The 18,776-nt window shown below is 29.3% G+C and overlaps 1 protein-coding gene across 1 annotated transcript; it reads right to left on the bottom strand.

Moving 5' to 3' along the window:
- Window positions 1-3,149: 3,149 nt before the first annotated feature.
- LOC8289310 (citrate synthase, mitochondrial) lies at window positions 3,150-9,917 on the bottom strand. The gene is made up of 20 exons (XM_048375892.1): window positions 9,770-9,917; window positions 9,612-9,669; window positions 9,453-9,515; window positions 9,109-9,150; window positions 8,932-8,997; window positions 8,720-8,785; window positions 8,477-8,590; window positions 8,291-8,354; window positions 7,906-7,988; window positions 7,060-7,109; window positions 6,901-6,978; window positions 6,340-6,468; window positions 6,153-6,195; window positions 5,944-6,030; window positions 4,542-4,643; window positions 4,239-4,346; window positions 4,092-4,142; window positions 3,831-3,904; window positions 3,677-3,728; window positions 3,150-3,595 (listed from the first exon to the last, which is right to left on the bottom strand). The coding sequence occupies exons 2-20, from the start codon at window positions 9,660-9,662 to the stop codon at window positions 3,497-3,499; spliced, it is 1,422 nt and encodes a 473-aa protein (XP_048231849.1). The 5' UTR covers window positions 9,663-9,669; window positions 9,770-9,917; the 3' UTR covers window positions 3,150-3,496.
- Window positions 9,918-18,776: the final 8,859 nt, after the last annotated feature.

Here is an 18,776-nt window from a genome sequence, read left to right as displayed (position 1 = left end):
TATGGTAAACAGGTTTTGTGCAGTTGCATTGAGGGAATTTTCTTATTTACCTGTAAACACTATGAGTGATTTGAGAGATTCCTGTGAGGCAATGGTTCTTAGTCTTTAATGCTGATTTGTTATATAAGTTGTGTTTTGAGATGATATCATTATAGTTCTTTCTTAAAGGTGTATAACTTGTTAGTTACTTGACTTTCATTCTTTATATATTGAATAGGGTTGAGTTGTGAACTTTAGCATGGGATCTGAGGGGTGATTGTTGCTTGTGCATGTATTGAGTTATTGATTGCTTGAGGACAAGCAAAAGCTTAAGTGTGGGGTGATTTGATAGGCACCATATTACACATATTTACATGCCCAATTGTTTACATTCTTGTGTATAATTATCTAGTCTTATGCTAGAATCACCTGTCTTTTGGTTCCTTTCATGTTTCAGGTCGTTATCGAAGAACATTGTCAGCAATCGAGGGAAATACGCGTAATTACGGACCAGAATCCATCAAATTGAGCAAGGACTAGCATTCCGAGGGTTGAGCACGGCCTGGACTCCGGCCGTGCTGAATTGTCAAGAAGCTGCCCCAGAAGTGCCATTTTGGCACGGTCTCCGTAGCCACCACGGCCCGTGGTGGCTTACCACCGGCTTGGGCATGGCCTAGAAAAGGTCAACACAACGGAATGCGCAGGTTCAGCACGGCCTGGACTCCGCCCGTGCTGTCCAGTACAGGCTTGACCACGGCCGTGCTGAAGGGACTATATAGGCAAAATCGATTTGGTGAATGAGGGTTCGATTTTCTGACTTGATTTCCAATATACACACTCAATTCATTTGTTTCTAGACCTCAATTGTCGACTTGGGAGATCAATTTCATCAGTTGAAGGAAGGATTACACTTGTTTCAACATCGATTTGAAGATCAAGACAAGATTTGGCAGCATTCAAGAGGCAAATTAGGGTTTGACATTTTGAATTGGAAAATTAGAGTTTCTCATCCTACTTGAAAGAGAAGGGTGTACATGCCTTTAATTTACTTTTCTAATTTTAATTCTTATTTTGTGATGCTTATTAGTATGAGTAGCTAAATTGTTGAACCCAATTGGGGTTCCTATGTTTGTGGATTGAACTTAATGTTATGAGATTTTGATTGTCAATTCTTGATTCTTCTTGCTTTTATTATCAATGAGAAGTCACTTTATTCATGAGACGTTATGAATGGTGGAATTTAGATTACTTTATGTAATTGAGAGATTCATTTAGTAATCGGAAAACTGAATAGCAAGAACTGGTTAATAATCACTTAGAGATAAGGGTAATTGACTAGCTGGATTAAGAATTAACAAAGCTTAATAGAGGCAGGTTAGACCTTAATGCTAATCGAATAATCGATCATTAGGAAGAGATTCCAACTTTAGGTTATTAGGTTTAGGAATTCGGTTATCACGAGAGGGAGACCGAATTCAGTTAAGACTTCGTCCACGGGTAATTACAATTGATAATCAATTTAATCTCTATCTTTACAAAAATTCAATTAACTTAGGTCCCCTAGGGTTTGCTTTTCCTTCGAGAATTTTCCTAAACCCTTTCAGATAATTTGACATTTAATTACTTGTTTGTCCATAATTATAGAACAACACTTCATTGATTTCTTTAGGTTAAATAACATAAAATGCTACAGTAGGTCTAGGTTCACCCTTTCCCGAGAATACGACCTTGATACTCACTATTTATGCTAGTCTGCATCGATAGGTTCACTGCCTTAGATTATAGCTACGTAAATAGCATATCAACATACAACTATGACAAGAGTTTTACCTAGGCTAACTCTCAAACCTAATCCCAAGTGTTTAGGCTAACACTTATACCTCACTAGAGAATTCAAACTCTTACAACAACTAAAGATTGTTAAAATTGATTGCAAGAAAAAAGAGGTATTAATGCACAATAGATATAAAATTTTAGAGGTTATTGATCAACCATTAAATGTCTTTTGAGTTGGTTTTTATAGTCTACCAACCTCAAGCATCCATTGCTCATTAATCCTAAAAACCTCACAAACTTTTGCTTTAAGACAGTTCATTAAATGCACTGCCAAAGTGTAAATCGTGTTCGCGCTTCTTGCATCGCGGTCGCGAAACTTGAAAATCCTCCAACAGTTATCTGATGTGGTATGGAGATATTAGCTGCTTCAAAAGTAACCACTGGCGATTTGTAACAGTCATAGCGTCTCATGAATTTTGTGGTCACCTCTTCCACGAGTGTGATCACAATTCTCAACTTTAGGAACCCATTAGTCTCTCCTTCAAAGTCCTCATTTTCACAGCCACGCCTTTGAAGGTGCAGACGCAATTTTTATTCTCAAGTCTTCAATGGCTTTTGTCTATAGATCTAGGCTTTTCACCATTGCACCTTATCGGATTTTCAAAACTTAGATTTCAAATTTTGACTTATGCTACACAAACAACACTTGAAAAATTATTAGATCAAGACTCAATTTGAGTGTTAATATTAAAATTAGAGACTTTAATCTTATGATGAATCATCTAGACTAACATAAACAATAAACATTTAACTTTTAAATAATGAATATTCATTATATATTTAATAAATATAAACTAATAAATATTTAATATCGATTTAATAAACAAAATTTAAAAAAAAAAAAAATTGACGAACGTGTTGTACCTGAACAAACCATATTACTATGTGATTCAAAATGCAAAATATAAGAACCCTGCTAATATTCAAAATCGACCTGAAGTTCTCTATTCTTAATGACAAGTATCACCTAGTCATTTGATTAATAAATATATATATTTTCAACAATAAATTTTATAAATTTAATTATATAAAATTCTAAATAAACTTCCATTTTTACAAACAAATTTCATAACCTTTAATAAAATTCTAAATCCATTTTATTTACTATAGCATATCGAACATGTAAATTTAAATTTACAAATGATTTCATAACTTTTATGGAATCCATTATAACAAAACACAATATAATTCACATTATAACCTTTAATTTTCAAAATTTAAAAAAATTTAAAACAGACCGACTTAATATACTTTCATAGCAATCGTATTAGCGACCATTTTTCTGAGAATAAAAAAAAAAGATTAAAACTATCTGTACAGCGGCCCAACAAAAATTACGTCTCAATAAAATATTTTATTGACAAAGGTAGCCAGGGGCAAAAAACAAATACCACGTGCCTCCACAGATTAACACTTTTTATTCTAATGGTAGCATTATAACCTGATTCATAATCCGACTAAATTTACTGTATCAGTTTGTTATTTATTACATAAGATATGAAATCGGACCCCCTTTTACAACTGAAAGAATTTGCCAAAAGAGACTCAGCAGTGGCATTGTTAAAGAGTTCTGGTAATTTGACTGCACAAGTGAAGCTCGCAAACTTTACACCACCCGATCATCCACAGCAAAACCCATGTTCCTCAGCAATTATTACCAAAAGTATAAATGACACAGCATCTAGGAAGAAGCTGCTTTCTTGCAATAATTTTCAAGCCATTCCATTGTAACACTTTTTGGCCTCTCAAGTGGCAATCCAAGAGCTCGGTCCCATATTAGCTGAACCAATAGAAAATAAATCAGAAAAAAATTGGGGTGATAAGCAGAGCAGTGATAAAGAAACACGACAGCAGATCAAACCTGAGAACAAATGCCAATACTCCTTGATACACCGAAAAGAACAGTGAAATACCTGCCCATGATCAATTTGAAGAGTTCAACCTGTTATCTACACAAGTAATAAAAATAGCTATGGCAAAAATTACCAGTCTTGTGAGACGACTAGATACAATACCTTGCTTCAGTTAAACCATAATAGTTCAGCAATACGCCACTGTGTGCATCGACATTGGGCCAGGGGTTTTTAACCTGCAAGATTCCCACCAACCACAAAAAATCAGACATGAGTTGCAGTTTGGATTGATCGGAAGGAACCTCAGAGCCTAAGGGAGTATTTACACTTGCGTCTCCGCACAACTTGCATTCTTAAAGACTGAGCAACATATAAATAATTCTTCCAAGAATCTTCTTTTTAAAGCAAATAAAAATGACTCACCTTGCCTAGCTCCGTAAGGATTGGAGGCACAACATCATATAGCTTGGAGACCTGTTGACATAATATTACATTAGCATATCATTAGCATATCAAGGATCAACCAAGAGAATAAAAGATGGTATGGCTTCACCAAGGCATGGTACTGACCAGCTGGAACAGTGGATCATCAGGTAAATGCTTCAGTGCAAACTCCCTTTGGCATGTGTATCGTGGATCTGTTTTACGTAATACTCCATGACCGAATCCGGGAACAACCTGCAAATTAGAGAGGATGAGGGCCAGCAAGAATGGTGTTAATATAATGGAAATTACAGTTGTTCAAATCGTGTTAATATAATGGAAAGAGGTGAAAGTGGAGAAAAGTACTGAGTTGTAATAAAAAGATTCATAAACACTCATAGAAGTAACCAAACTATAGCTTTGATTTAACTTTAAAGTGCAGTAAATTACCTTCCCACTATTTAATGTTTTCCACACGTAGTCTTTGAGTTGTTCTGTAGTTATATTCTCCCCACACTCGTCAACCACAGATTTTATCCACAGCAGAACTTCCTGCATTTGAGATATTGTTGAAATCAAGAGAAAAGAAGAACAAAAGCAAACAAGCAAAGCAATGCCGGAATATAAGAGCAGTTAAACAATAAGAAAAATTATGAAAACAGGTAACTGAACGACTGAAAACAAAAGTTTTCAGTACTAGATTATGTGGTTAGTGGTAGAACATTATTAACTAGAGCTAAAAGCCAAATAGTACGTAGAATTTTGAACATATGCATACACCAAACAATTGGAGGTAGTTTCAATTTACAAAAAGATTTCTTTTTTCCTTATGGTAACTATATAGAAGTATCAAAATCTGCAATTTTCAGAACCTTTTCAAGAGAATATGCTACATATCTTCTGACACTTCCCTCTCAAACCACCTAAGATTAGGTTGATAACTTGGAATTTATTTGGTTCATATAGGCCTAACAAGTACTTACAGATTCATGCATTTATATGAAGATTTGAATTAGTTACGTCATTCAATTTCAAATTGATCATTTTGTTAGAAAAAATTATCACTTTACATCTCTGGCTAAATCATCCAGATCATGTTCCTTTAAATCATAAATTTGCAATAAATTACTGAATCAAATATTTCCTTAACCTACGAATACAATAGGATCCATGACAGTTGTGCTATGAGAAGTCCAGTATGATTTCCCTTTTAAATCCTCATTCCACAATTCATGTAGCTTATATATTTTTTCAATTATTTTGTTCCCTTAAGATTTTGCAATGGGGAAGAAGAAACAGAACCTTGCCCTTCAGCCTTCATATCGTGCATATTACATATGGTTGTGTGTAACAGGAAGGTATTATAGTTCAGCTAATTTGAGACAGTTTGAGATATTCCCCCAATTGCAAACCTTCGATATATTTGGCTGTTTGTCATGCATTTTACGTGTTGTATATAAGAGGAAGATATTATAGTTTGGCTAACTTGAGACATTGACATATTTTCCACAAATTGCAAAACTTTGACGAATTATACTGAAACTAACTCCTAAAGTTGGGGTTTCTTACGTCATTAACAAGCCACCTTTTTTCTCAGTTATTAATTCATTTCTAGCATAGCTTACTGCTAAAAGATGGGGGAAAAGAAAACCTACAGCTCATTTTCCTGATATTGTATCTTCTCAGTAGTCATCATTCCACATAGCAAATAATAAATCAATTACTCCAGAAAAGAGAAAGAAACAGGAAGCAGCAGAGAGAGAGAGAAATGAATAGATGCTGAAAGCAGATGAAAATATGAATAGATCAAGAAAGTAAAATTGACTGGTTGATGCAGCATAAGATATAATACCTGATTAGCCAAGCCATGCAGCGGCCCAGCTAAACCATTCAACGCAGCTGCAAATGAAAGATAAGGATCTGAAAGTGCACTAGCAACCTGAACAGTAAGAGATTGATTGAACATGTAAATCAATTTTCCCAAGTAAAAGAAATAATTTCAAACTATGGATAAACAAAATCAACTCTTATAAGGTATTATAAGAACTTTTGCTAACTTACCAGGTGGCCAGTATGAGCACTGACATTGCCACCTTCATGATCACTGCAGAATACCATTAAAAAAATTTAAGAAAAAGGGGGATTAATGAGAGAATCTGTTTACATATATTGAGTTAAAAAAATTATAGGATGTGGTAGTCCAACATCAGCCCATAATTTCTATTAGAGAAAAATAACACATACAAACCTATGGATGGTAACATAAAGCCTCATAAGCTCTTGCATTTGAGGGCTATCAAATCCCAACATGTGAGAAAAGTTTGCACCATAATCCAGCGAGTCATCCATGGGAATAAACTTTCCACCTTTGTACATCCTGTCACAAAAAATTTCATGTCACAAGGCAATACAGCTAGATATCTCATTCAGAGTTTTAAAAAAAAATTCAGAATATACATCCTATCACAAACAATATCATCCACAAGGAAGTACAAATATAATAGATTCTAACCTCAGTTACAGTTAGAAGACAACAAACAATAATATGATATACAGATAGATACATAGATATAAGTGTGTGTGTGTGTGTGTGTGTGTGTGTGTGTGTGTAACGAGAGAGAGAGATTTCAATACATATTCATGATATTCTCAACAGCTGGTAATAAGGTATAAAAGTAAATTAAATTACTAAGATATAAGAATATCTGTAACCACCGTACAAAACAACAAATGTTATCAGGACACATTTTTTCAAAACTACAATCAAGCTAGGTGTGCAGGGTAAAATGTTGTACAAATGCTCACTCACCTCCGATAGACATATGAAGCTACTATTGGCACACGGGCAGTAAGATTGAGAGAATCCTCATACGTTGGCTCCCAGTACCTAGAGGTATTATGATGTTATTATTCTGAAGGCATAATCAGTAGAAGGCTATGAAAACAAAACCATCCTTAAAAACCTTACTTTGATTTGTGAATTCCTTTGTCATATGCTTTCTGAAATTCGCTTTGCACCTGGGATATGCAGAAAAGTAATAAAATATTTTTAAAGAATTTAAATCGGCATACTACTTTTTATTTTCACCTAAGTAGTCAGCTGATTCTTATTCTAGGCATTCTATAAACTCTAGAGAGAGAAAATCAGTCAACTTGATAAAGGGTGAGCTCCACTTAGTTACAGATTCTCCCTTACCAATCAAAATAAATACAGATTCTCCCTTATCAATCAAAATTAACAGACAATTAGAGTAATTTAAAGATGTAAAGAATAAACAGTCAGGCAACTCTTTTCAATAAATAAGAACTAGTGATAGTAAGTCTTAGTTGCTAACTTATAGCAGGTTGATACAAACGCCACATAAACAGCAACACAGAAGGTTTTACTCTCCCACCTTTCTATTTGCGAACCCTGCACCAAGTGTTACCTTCACCAAACTTTAAACATGTGCTTTCTTAAATGTGAACACTAAAGAGTTCCACTGTCTTCACGGGATTCAAAATAAAATTCAGTCCTCCTCTTCCCTCATTCCAAAGTTTTAACTAGATGGAGTCAAATTATGACATGCACAACTTGCATAGGCTTCAAAACAGTGATAATATAAGGTAAAACCTAAAGGAGAATAATTAAATGAATTATGCTTCAGTATGACCAGTAAGAAACCATAAATTAAGGCGAAAAGAAAAAAGGAAGGGGTGCGTCAGAGAGATATTAAACTGCTTATAACTACACATATGACACAAGTTGTTAAGTTTAGAACACTTTATAACAACATATATGATATAAGATATCATGATCAGAACATATCCCAACCTGAAGAGCCATAACACCAGATGCAAATTGGGTCATGGGATGAGCTGAGACAGGTAGAGCATCAATTGCCTTGTAAACATAATCTGCAAGAATATTGCTAATGTTAAGCACAGGAAAAAGGATAAGAACATTTCAGGTGAAAGAAAGTAGAAATCCTGTCAAACCAACTAAGCGACATAAATTTGACATCCAAAGATCAACTAAATAGAGGAAACAAAAACTGAAATTTTCTTGAGGTCATTTCATATAATCAGGTAAACTGAACACCTTTATTAGGAGTCAATTACATCCAACCAGACATGCTGCAGTAAAAAGTATTTTAGATTGACTATACAAATGATGAACAATCCATCAGGGAAATAATAGGGAAACATAAAATACAGACCTGGAACAGTGGCACGATCACGCAATTCTTTTGACAGAGCATCAACCTGCTCTTTGCTCGGTACCTAAAATAAAAAAAATACAAGACAAGTAGGTGCTAAACGCTGTTATACACCAAAATTTCACAGAAGATAATACAAGGAAAAAAGATCTTGCAAAGGCTTGTTGCCTTAAAAACAAAACTCACCTTTCCAGTTAAAAGAAGCCAGAGAAGACCCTCAGGTAAAGGTTCACCACCAGTATATGCACCCGGAAGCAATTTTTGGCATTCGGGAATTGACAAACCCCGAAATCGAATTCCCTAAGAAACAGCAAAGCACCTTTCAGATTCACAAACGAAAAGTTTCCTTTATGTCAATGAGTTGAAAATATAACGCAAAGGACACAGATAAATGATGATGTTCCAAGACTTAGTAGTTGAAGATCATACCTCATCTGGATCGAGTAACGAGGTTTCCCAAAGCAATCCCGTCATTCCCCTCATTCCTCCAAGTACCTTAAAGAAGTAATTGCATGGATAAATCCGTAAGAGGTCAGAGGATACAATGAGAAGTCCAAGAAAAGTTGAGATCAGCTAAAGGAAACAGAAAAATAACTTGTGCTTATATTCTAAAGACAAAAAAGAAGTGAAATTATAATTACCATGTCAACAGTAATATTTCCCAACTGAACTTTTCCATGCTCTGCCTTTATTTTCTTGAGACGCTCCTGGAACCCATAAAATAATAACATCAACATCCAAAATTCCTAAAGACTCACTGACCACTTGTAGCACTGTAAGTAAAAGAACATCACGAAATAGACCAGTGCAATAAACACCTGTTGCTCAGGGATCAATTCCTTCAACTGAGAATGAAGATCCTACATGTTCAAAAGAAGCCACCATTATATCAAGAAAACAAGGCTTTGTTTGGTTCAAAGAACATAAGAACAGAAAAACACTAGTGTTAAAAAAACTTAATTAAGAGTTCAAATTTCCAGACAAATCCTATCTCAATCCTTTCCAAGAACCAAAATCGAACCTCAAGAATGAATCGCTAAATATTTATAATGCAAGGACCAGAATGCAATAGTTGCATGCATAAATACATAAAAATAAATAAATAAATAAGAACTAATAACATTCATATATCAACAGAAATAAAAATATAAAAAAAAATTACAAGATCGCAGGAGCTTTGCATCTGAATCCATCTCACGGAATTGCTGAGATTAGACTGCTGAACCTGTCACAAATTATTTTTTCAATTGTTTATAAATTAAATAAAAAAATCAAATCATTTCAAAACATTGTTAATAAACAAAGATAAAAGAGTACTTACAGCACGAGACCGAAGTCGAGAAAGCAGAGAGACACCTCTAAAGAACACCATCCCCTACCTGCAATCAATACAATCAAACTAGCGGCATCTTAAATATTGGATCTCAACCGTTCGAACTAAAATGAAAATGAACCCAGAAAAGAAAAACCAAATCGTACCGAGTGAGAGAAGCGATGCAAGAACGAGAGAGATAAAGCGAATGAGAAGGTCGTAATTGAGTTTCAAAGTGAGGGAGTGACTGAATTGTATATATATATAGGAATGGAAAATGCTACTAGTGATTGCCAGACTGGTGTTAGTTATTCAGGATCGGTGGGCGAGTACTTTGGTCCCTGAACTTTTTACAAAAGATAAGTAAGTCCTTTCTGCCCTTTTGGGGTTGTATTAACACAAAGTAATAATTATAGCTCAATTTTATTTTTACCAATGAATTTGTGCATGATTTTCGCACTCTACATAAAGTGAATGAATTTCATTTTCTTATTTATCCAATTTTACTTTAACTAGTTTCTAATTTATTTTTAAAATTGATAAAATTATTTCGATATTCTTAATATACCACCGTCACAAGCTCAATAGCACAACCATATACAACTATCAACATAAAAACCACATATCAATGTCTACATAATAAAAAATTGTCACTTTTAGCAATCCCTTCAACTTAAGAAAAGTTTAAAATTTTAACACATTCATCTATTCTATCTATCTCTCTTATAGTCTCATCAATACAAAAACACACAAAATTAACAAATATACTAAAAATCTAAAAAAGAAATATTAAAATTTAAATTAAAGAAAAATCAAAGATCAATACTATTGTAGCCGAGAAATAAAGACACCAACAATAAAGAACAGACAACATTTCGACGATGTTCTACTGTTATCATTATAATTATGACGCTTAATATTATTATTAACGGTGACGAAGTTGCAGCTAGCATTGCTACTGTTCAACTATGACTTTGCATTGCTAATGTTCAACTGTGACTTTTGTAGTGTGTTGTTGCTATTAACTTGTTACTATAGATGATTATTCATTTCAATTTTTTATTTAACCATTTAATTTATTTGAGTTTAATTGTATTGAATAAGAATAGAAAGCAATTCACTGAAAATTTAATCTCTAATTAAATAATCAAAGTGCATTTTTATTAGGTAGTTTTTTATTTTTTTGTTCCTCATGGTAAGGCCTTTAAAGAAAAGATAGATTGGTAACCTTAAGTATTTATTAAACAATGATAATGGATATCCAGATTTTCATTTTATTTTAAGAGAGAGTGCAAACTGATAAAATGGAGTTATTTGAACTAAAAAGGCAAGTTGCTTACTAAGTTGGCCAAAATGTTCGAAAGAACTTATTTGATATTTTGCAATAAATTTAAAAGTCAATTAAAACTTATTCCAATCCAACTCCATTAATACCTTTCATTTTGTCCTCTGTCCTAATATTCTTCGCGGCCTTTCGCGTTTTTAAGTTATAACTAAAGAAGAAAGTTCCAATAAGTTGCACGCATCCTTTCTAATGTTGACCCCTCTAGAATTTCTTATTTTTTTGACAAGTATTAGATTTTAAAAGAAAACACTTAAAAGTTCAAATTGCTCTAAATTAAATGAGATAATGATGTAATATCAATTTAATATTTATTTAATGGAATTATAAAATTTCAATTAAATTTAGATTAATTAAAGATAAGTCTTTGCAGCTAAATTTGATGCAGAACAAATCAATTAATAGAGGAATTAATGTTATTTGTAAGTTAAAAGACATAACTACCTTTCTTATATATTGACTCCAAAATATAAATAAGTGGTAACTTATATTTCTTTTCCAATTATTTTTTTGAATGAAACAAAATAATTGTCACAGTAGACTAGCCACTAACACATCTTTTACTATTATTATTAATGTTGCAAGAAAAATGGTTACATATATTTTTTTTAAATATAAACCAACCCTAATCATTAGATATTTTTAATCAAGTTTATAAATCCAAGTTCAATAAAATATATTCATGGTGCCTATATCATGAATTATGAATTTTTATTGATGAATGAAATGATAACCTATAGTATAATAAAATATTATACATTGATTTTCATTCTATTATTGATATATACTGAATTTATATTGATTATAAAAAAATTGAGTAATCTAATTGATATTTAATATATTAAGAAAATTAAAAATCATCATATAAAGCTTATTTGATCTTTTTGGGTTGATTAGATAAAATTGTATGTGATTATGATTGAATCTTATTAATTGAAATTTGATTCAATTAAACTACTTTTGAAAGTGCAAGTTCATATTTTATGATAATTTACTTTTAGGTTTAATTAGTTCATCATTTTTTATTGAATTGACTTAGTTTCAAAAGTAGCAGATCATGTCCTATAAAAATCTTACTCTTAAGTTTTGATAATTTATTGTTTTATTACTTAGTTGATCTATTATCAAAGTTAAATCATGTCTTATGAAAATATATTCTTAGGTTTTAATTAGTTCATCATTTTTTTTTAATTGACCTACTTTTAAAAGTGCAAGTTCATGTCCTATGATAATTTACTCTTAGACTTTGATCAATTTAAAATTCTTTATTCAATTAACTTAAGGCTTGTTTGATTCGATTGATTAGTGCAGCTAGTAGCTGGTAGCTGGTAGCCGATGGCTGATAGCTAGTAGCTAATGGTTGATAAATTAAATGACCATTGATGGTATATTTATTGTTAAATAATATTTTATCTTATTATATTATATTTGATAATACAAAAAAATAAAAATAACTTATAATAAATAAAATATTATAGTTAATTTTCTTTAACTCAATTGTATTTATTATTAAAAGAATTTATAAAAATTATTATAAAAGTAGAAATTTAAATTTAAATTCTACTAATAAAAATCTCTAATTTTAAATACTATAATTATAAATATTATAATTACTTAACTATTAAGAATAATATCAAAATAATTATTATTTATTATAAAATATAAAAATATAATTATATAAGATCAACTTATAGTAAATTATTATTAATAAGTTTTAATAAGAATAATAGTGTCCAAATAAATAAAAAAAATCAAATCAGCTATTACTTAATAAATAAAAGCTCTAAAGTAGAGCTGATAGAATCAGCAGCTGATTGAAACTAAATCAGTTATTGGTTGTTGTTTCTTAAGTCCTTACTAAACGTTTTAATATAGTTGTTCAGTGAGAAACAATTATCAACTACATTAAACCCTGAACCAAACACCCTCTTAATATAAAAATGATAGATCCTATCCTATAATAATAATATTCTAGATTTTAATCAATTTTTTATTTTTTATGGAATTGATACACTATGTTTACAAGTGTTAGTTCTTGTTTTATGATAATTTATTCGTAGGTTTTGATCAATTTATCACATTTTTTATTCAAGTGGTCTACCTTTAAAGACTTGATTGATCATGTTCTATAATAAATTATTCAAAGGCCTTTATCGAATCATTTTTTTCTTAGAATTGGACTATTTTTATAAGTGTTAGGTCTTGTTTTATGATAATTTACTTGATTTATTTTGATTTAATCGAAATTATACCAATAGTGCTAATATATACCACCTAAGACTTATTCTTTAATTAATTAAATTTTGATTAAAAATGAAATTATGTCAATGTGTGTTGTAACATGGTTGACACTAACTTTGAGTTATTTTAAGAATTATTGATAAACTTAATTATGTAGAACTTAATTACACTTACTTTGAACTATTTAATTAAATCTTATAAGTTATTAATTTATATCAATGATGCTACCACATGGTCTATATCAAGATTATTTTATTCCAATTCTAATTTAAATTGATTATTTTTTTTTTAAATAATGAACGACGGTGCAAAAGGCGCACTCTTTTACATCTAACTAATCAAATATATCAAAAAATTCAGAAACTTGTAAGTCCTAATGCAAGACTGGATGACTTCCCTTGCATTTCAATAATCAACCAAATGAGTAAAATATAATTTCATTTAAAAAAATTTCTTATGTTAATATATTGTAAGTTAAAATATGAAAATATGAAAAAAGCTGAAGAATATATTTAGGTTTATTCATTATATATCTTAAACATACAATTTAAAAGAAAATACTAGAACCAAATAATGAAGAAATATAAATCTTTTATTATTTGGCTTTTGTTTTATTTAGTAGTTTGGCTTTGATTATAAGATAGCTTCTTGAATAATTTTCACTGTTAGTCAATCTTGAAATCATAAATTAGCATTTATAATTAAGAAGTCTTAAAAATATAATCAAATTAATAAAGAAAAATATTAAAATTTAAATTTTAAATAAGAGATTAGATACATTTCCAACCAAAGATATAATGGTAAAATATTTTGCTATTTGTATAAAAATACTATATTATCCTTGTATAATGACTTAAAAAGACTATAAACTCCCTATTAATGCGGATCTAATTGAGCCATTTAGTATTGTCCTTAATTAATACGATATTCTAACCCCAAAATATCCTTTAAAGTTTGAAACTTTTATTCTCTCTGTCTACTCAAATACACATTGAATATTTTTGTTGATTCCAATGAATGTGTTTAATAATTGAATAGGCAAATGGTTTTATATTTTTACTTCAAATGAACGACTTCTATGGCTTGTCATTTGTTAAAATTATTTACTAATGATGATTTATTCATTCTATTAGTGAAAGTTTGAGAAGGGGATTTGATAAACATGCTTATTGAGATTGCTAGTTAGGTTGCAACCTTGCAGTTTTAAGGCTTGATCTACTGCAGTTACTCTTGAAATTGCTAATATTTTTTTATGCAAGTGTTGAAATTTAATGTGATAACCATACTAATGCAATATATAATAAAGTATAATAAAAACATTATCGTTATATTTTGTACCTCAATTTAATCTAATTAAATTTAAGATAATTATTTTGAATATAAAAATATGATTAGAATGTTGAAGTGGCCTTGCTCGATTCAATTTAATCTAATTAAGTATGAAATAATTATTTTTTATTTAATCATGTGATTAAGATTTTAAAGTGGCTTTCTCGATTCAGTTTAATCTAATTAAGTATAGAACAATTACTTTTCGTGTAAACTTTTTAGGTATCATTAATATTCCGAGGATCAATGCACAACTTTTTCTTGAATCATAAAAAAAAAAATTGTTACTAAATATATTTACAATAATGAAGAAAAAAAATTGATAAAACAAACCAAAATATAATTCACTTTATTTCGATTATAAATATAAAAAAAGTCACTTAATAATAGCAATATTGATGTTATTAATAAGAATTCACAGATTCTTTGCAACATATCCTCCTTGTCACAAGCGTATGTATTTTACAAATTATAACAAATCTAAATTATTAACTTATATAATTTAAGATCTATCATTCAATATCATGGACTTTTTTTAATTTAAGATCTATCATTCAATATCATGGACTTTTTTTAAAGAATGAAATAAAGGATTATTTTAGAGTCTAAGGGCTATTTAATTTTGAATTAAAAGACATGTGATTAGAGCTTTAGAGTCACCTTGCTTGACTCAATCTAATTTAATTATGCATGGAATAATTATTTTTATATAAATATGTGATTAGAGTTTTTAGGTGGATTTGCTCGATTCAATTTAATCTAATTAAGTTTATACTTTTCAGGTAAACGTATGATAAGGATTTTGAATGCCTTTCTCAACTTGGTTTAATCAAATTTAAGTATTAAAATTATTTTCATGTAAACTGTGATAAAAATTTTAGAGTGATCTTGCTCAACTCAATTTAAACCATTAAATATGAAATAATTATTTAGAATGCAAACGTGTGATTAAGGTTATGGAATCATAAATTTAGATTCTTAAACCAGTAGGGCCCATTAGAATTGATTAGTTACAATTATTTTTTTATATGAGAATTTATGAAAAATACTTTTGGAGTAATTTTGCTCGTCTCAATATAATCTAATAAAGTATAAAGGCTTAATTTCTTTTCTATGTCAACTTATGATAAGGGTTTCAAAGTGTCCTTACTCGTCTCAATTTAATATAATTAAGTGAGAAAGATTCATTTTTCACATGACTATGAGATAAGGGTTTCGGAGTGTCCTTGCTCGATTTGATTTAATCTAGTTAATAAATATTTATTTTTTACGTGATAGTGAGATAAATGTTTCAAAGTCTCTTATCTTGATTTAATCTGAATCTTTTTTCAAATGATCATAAGATAAAAGTTTCAGAAAGTCTTGCTCGAATCAATTTTTCATATGATCATGAGATAAAGATTTCAGAATATTCCCGCTCGAGCCAATTTAATCTAATTAAATAATAATAATTTTTCATGTGATCATGATATAAGGTATTTATAGTGTTATTGCTTGCCTTATTTTAATCTAGTTAATAAAGTAACAATAATTTTTCATGTGACCATGAGATAAGGGTTTTGAAGTATCTTGCTCGACTTAATTTAATCTAATTAATTAACTAATATTTTCTTTCCATGTTAACACACATGTGATAAAATTCTTGGAGTATACTTGCTCGACTCAATTTAATCTAATTAAATATATTTTATTGTTGAAGGAAAAAGAAGTAGAGAAACTATTGTACTAATCATTCTATGCGTACAACTATACAATTAGCCAGGACATATATTAGAACTAAGCATTGAAAAGGTACACTGATGGTTAACGAAGGAGAGATTTTGATCCAGGATTTCGCGCTAAATTTCTTTAATAAATATTGAAAGAGTACATTTGGTTAAGACCTTAAGCCTATTAAAATTGACCTAATGCAATTAAAATTGAATCACCAGTCTTAATTATATTATATAAAATTACTAACCCTTTTATTAATTTATGCATTAGGTCTGGGACATTAGGACTTTAGATTTCAATGTGAACTATTTATATAAGGAGTGCGATTTTTTTTGGTGATATATCAAGATTTTGATGGTTGATGAATGTGTGAAGCTAAATTAATTTGCAAACATAAATTATTAATTCTTGCATAGGGAAGACAATATATTAAATAATTAAAAATGGAAAGAAATTGTTGTAGATGAAGGAGGAAATTTTTTCTTTATTTGGCTCCAAACACATCAAAGGTATTTCTGCCAATTTATATTACTCTAGTTTAACTATTTAGAATTAATAACAAGTCTATTTTACTTAAGTACCCATGTTTGCTCCAGATCAATTTGATTCAAATAGGAGGTGGTTAGTCCAACATCTTTTATAATGTGTTTAGTTGATATTTATAAAATTTGTAAAATTTAAATGTTTTGAATGAAATGAAAATTAATTTAGAAATCTACATAATTAAATTTGTGTGAAATTAGTCATAGTTAAACTAAGTTCTACTAAAATAGGTAGAATTTTCAAATAAATTCTATATTAGTAAATTTATATATTTTATAATTTTAAAATTTTATTTCTTTTTTTCATACTTTTTTCTCAAATAAAATAATATTCTTTTATGAATTTCAACTAAAATTCTTTCACTTCCAATTGAAGGACAATGCCACAGCTTTCATTTTCAGACTTTTATTTTTTTATAAATTTCAACCAAATATAACATTAATATTTAAATTAAATTTTCTATTTCAATTTAGTACTTTCTTTTTTCTTCGATAGGTTGATGGATAAAGGACAACTTGAAAAAATAAAATCAGAATGAGGAACAAAATGAATAATTTAAATTATTAATATAGTATTCATTTTAAAACACTCTAACATCAAATAATAGAAATTATTTGTTCCCACCTCCTCTATAGAGAATGGACTTCTCATTCCTATAAAAAATAAATTAAATCACTATTGAATTAATTAAATAAAAACTATATATAAAAATTAATTATTAAATTTGTAATTAAAATTAAAATGTATAATAACAATAATAATTAATTTTATGATTAATTAATTAATTAAAAAGAAATACAATATTGAGTTGCACTCTCAAACTTTTCTTCTAAATAAAGAGCTAAAAGAAATAATAAATATGAAAAAGAATCATCAAAATTACGATATATTAAATAAAATAAATCAAATCTAGAGAAAAAAATTTAAAATTTAAACATTTAATTATTACATCATATATCTTTAGAAGTACCCTGATTACTGTTTTAATTTAGTAATTTAACATGACAAATTCAATGACAAGAAAACATATTAAATTAAATAATTTATATAAAACACTATCAAATATCTGAAGTAAGTAAACTTCTGTCAAAAAGAAAAAATTATGTCAGAAACTTTCTCAAAAATGTAATAGAATTGAATTATTCACATCTTAAATTATCAAACAATATATTTAAAATTACTGCTGAGTATTAAAAAGTAAATGCAATTTTTTTATTTAATATATTATTCTTAGTTTTAATAAATTACTCCTTAATTTGTTTTTGAGAAAATCAATTTATCTATTCTTTCAACAAATAAGTTGCAAAACTCCAAAATAAAATGAAAAAGATTAAGATTGTAAGAATAAGTTTCCAACCTCAATACGGTGAAAACGAGCCCAAGTAGTTGAGAATTATAACCATCATCCTCTATGCAATTATTAATTAGTATACACTTTGTTTCTTTATGATCATGTGTTAAATATGAATAATAAAAAATCAACTCGAAGACAAAAATCTATTATCTTTTTTAAAATACAAAAGAATTTTACAGCACAACAAAAACGAATGTGACAAGTGGAATTGTAAAAGCAAGGAACAGTATAATCAAAGCACGTTGAGGTCAAGCTATCCCCCTATCAGAGCGTTGGGTGGTTATAATTAGGTACTGGATGCTTTTGATTCGGTCACTGCCTTTGGCTGTTAAGTTGTTACTTGATGCCATTTGCTCTTCCACTATCTTTTTATTTTAAATTTGCATTTACATATTATACGGATTATTACTATTATTTGATAAATATTTTTTGATTAAAATATTAAAATTATACTTCTGTTTATAAATTTATATGTAGCATATTTAATTAAGAACAAATTGAATATATGTAATAATAATTTACTAAATAATAAATTAAAATATCAACAGTTCTTCAATTTATCTTTCATATATCTAGAATTGTTGGAACGACACTAAAAGACCCTAGAAACTCTGTAGGAAACTGATTAGCTTGAACGAAATAGCAAGAAGAT

The sequence above is a fragment of the Ricinus communis genome, chromosome 6 (genome assembly GCF_019578655.1).
Source record: "Ricinus communis isolate WT05 ecotype wild-type chromosome 6, ASM1957865v1, whole genome shotgun sequence".
Classification (NCBI taxonomy): domain Eukaryota; kingdom Viridiplantae; phylum Streptophyta; class Magnoliopsida; order Malpighiales; family Euphorbiaceae; genus Ricinus; species Ricinus communis.
Note: the sequence above shows the minus strand (reverse complement) of the source record. Positions and strands in the feature narration are given on the sequence as shown.

What these genes read in the sequence shown, in the direction of transcription:
- LOC8289310 (XM_048375892.1), bottom strand. Translation starts at nt 9,662, where the DNA reads ATGGTGTTCTTTAGAGGTGTCTCTCTGCTTTCTCGACTTCGGTCTCGT. An exon ending in GCTTCATATGTCTATCGGAG is followed by an intron (nt 6,469 to 6,900) that starts GTGAGTGAGCAT and finishes TTTTTGTGACAG; the next exon opens with GATGTACAAAGGTGGAAAGT. An exon ending in TATGGTTTAACTGAAGCAAG is followed by an intron (nt 3,729 to 3,830) that starts GTATTGTATCTA and finishes GATCATGGGCAG; the next exon opens with GTATTTCACTGTTCTTTTCG.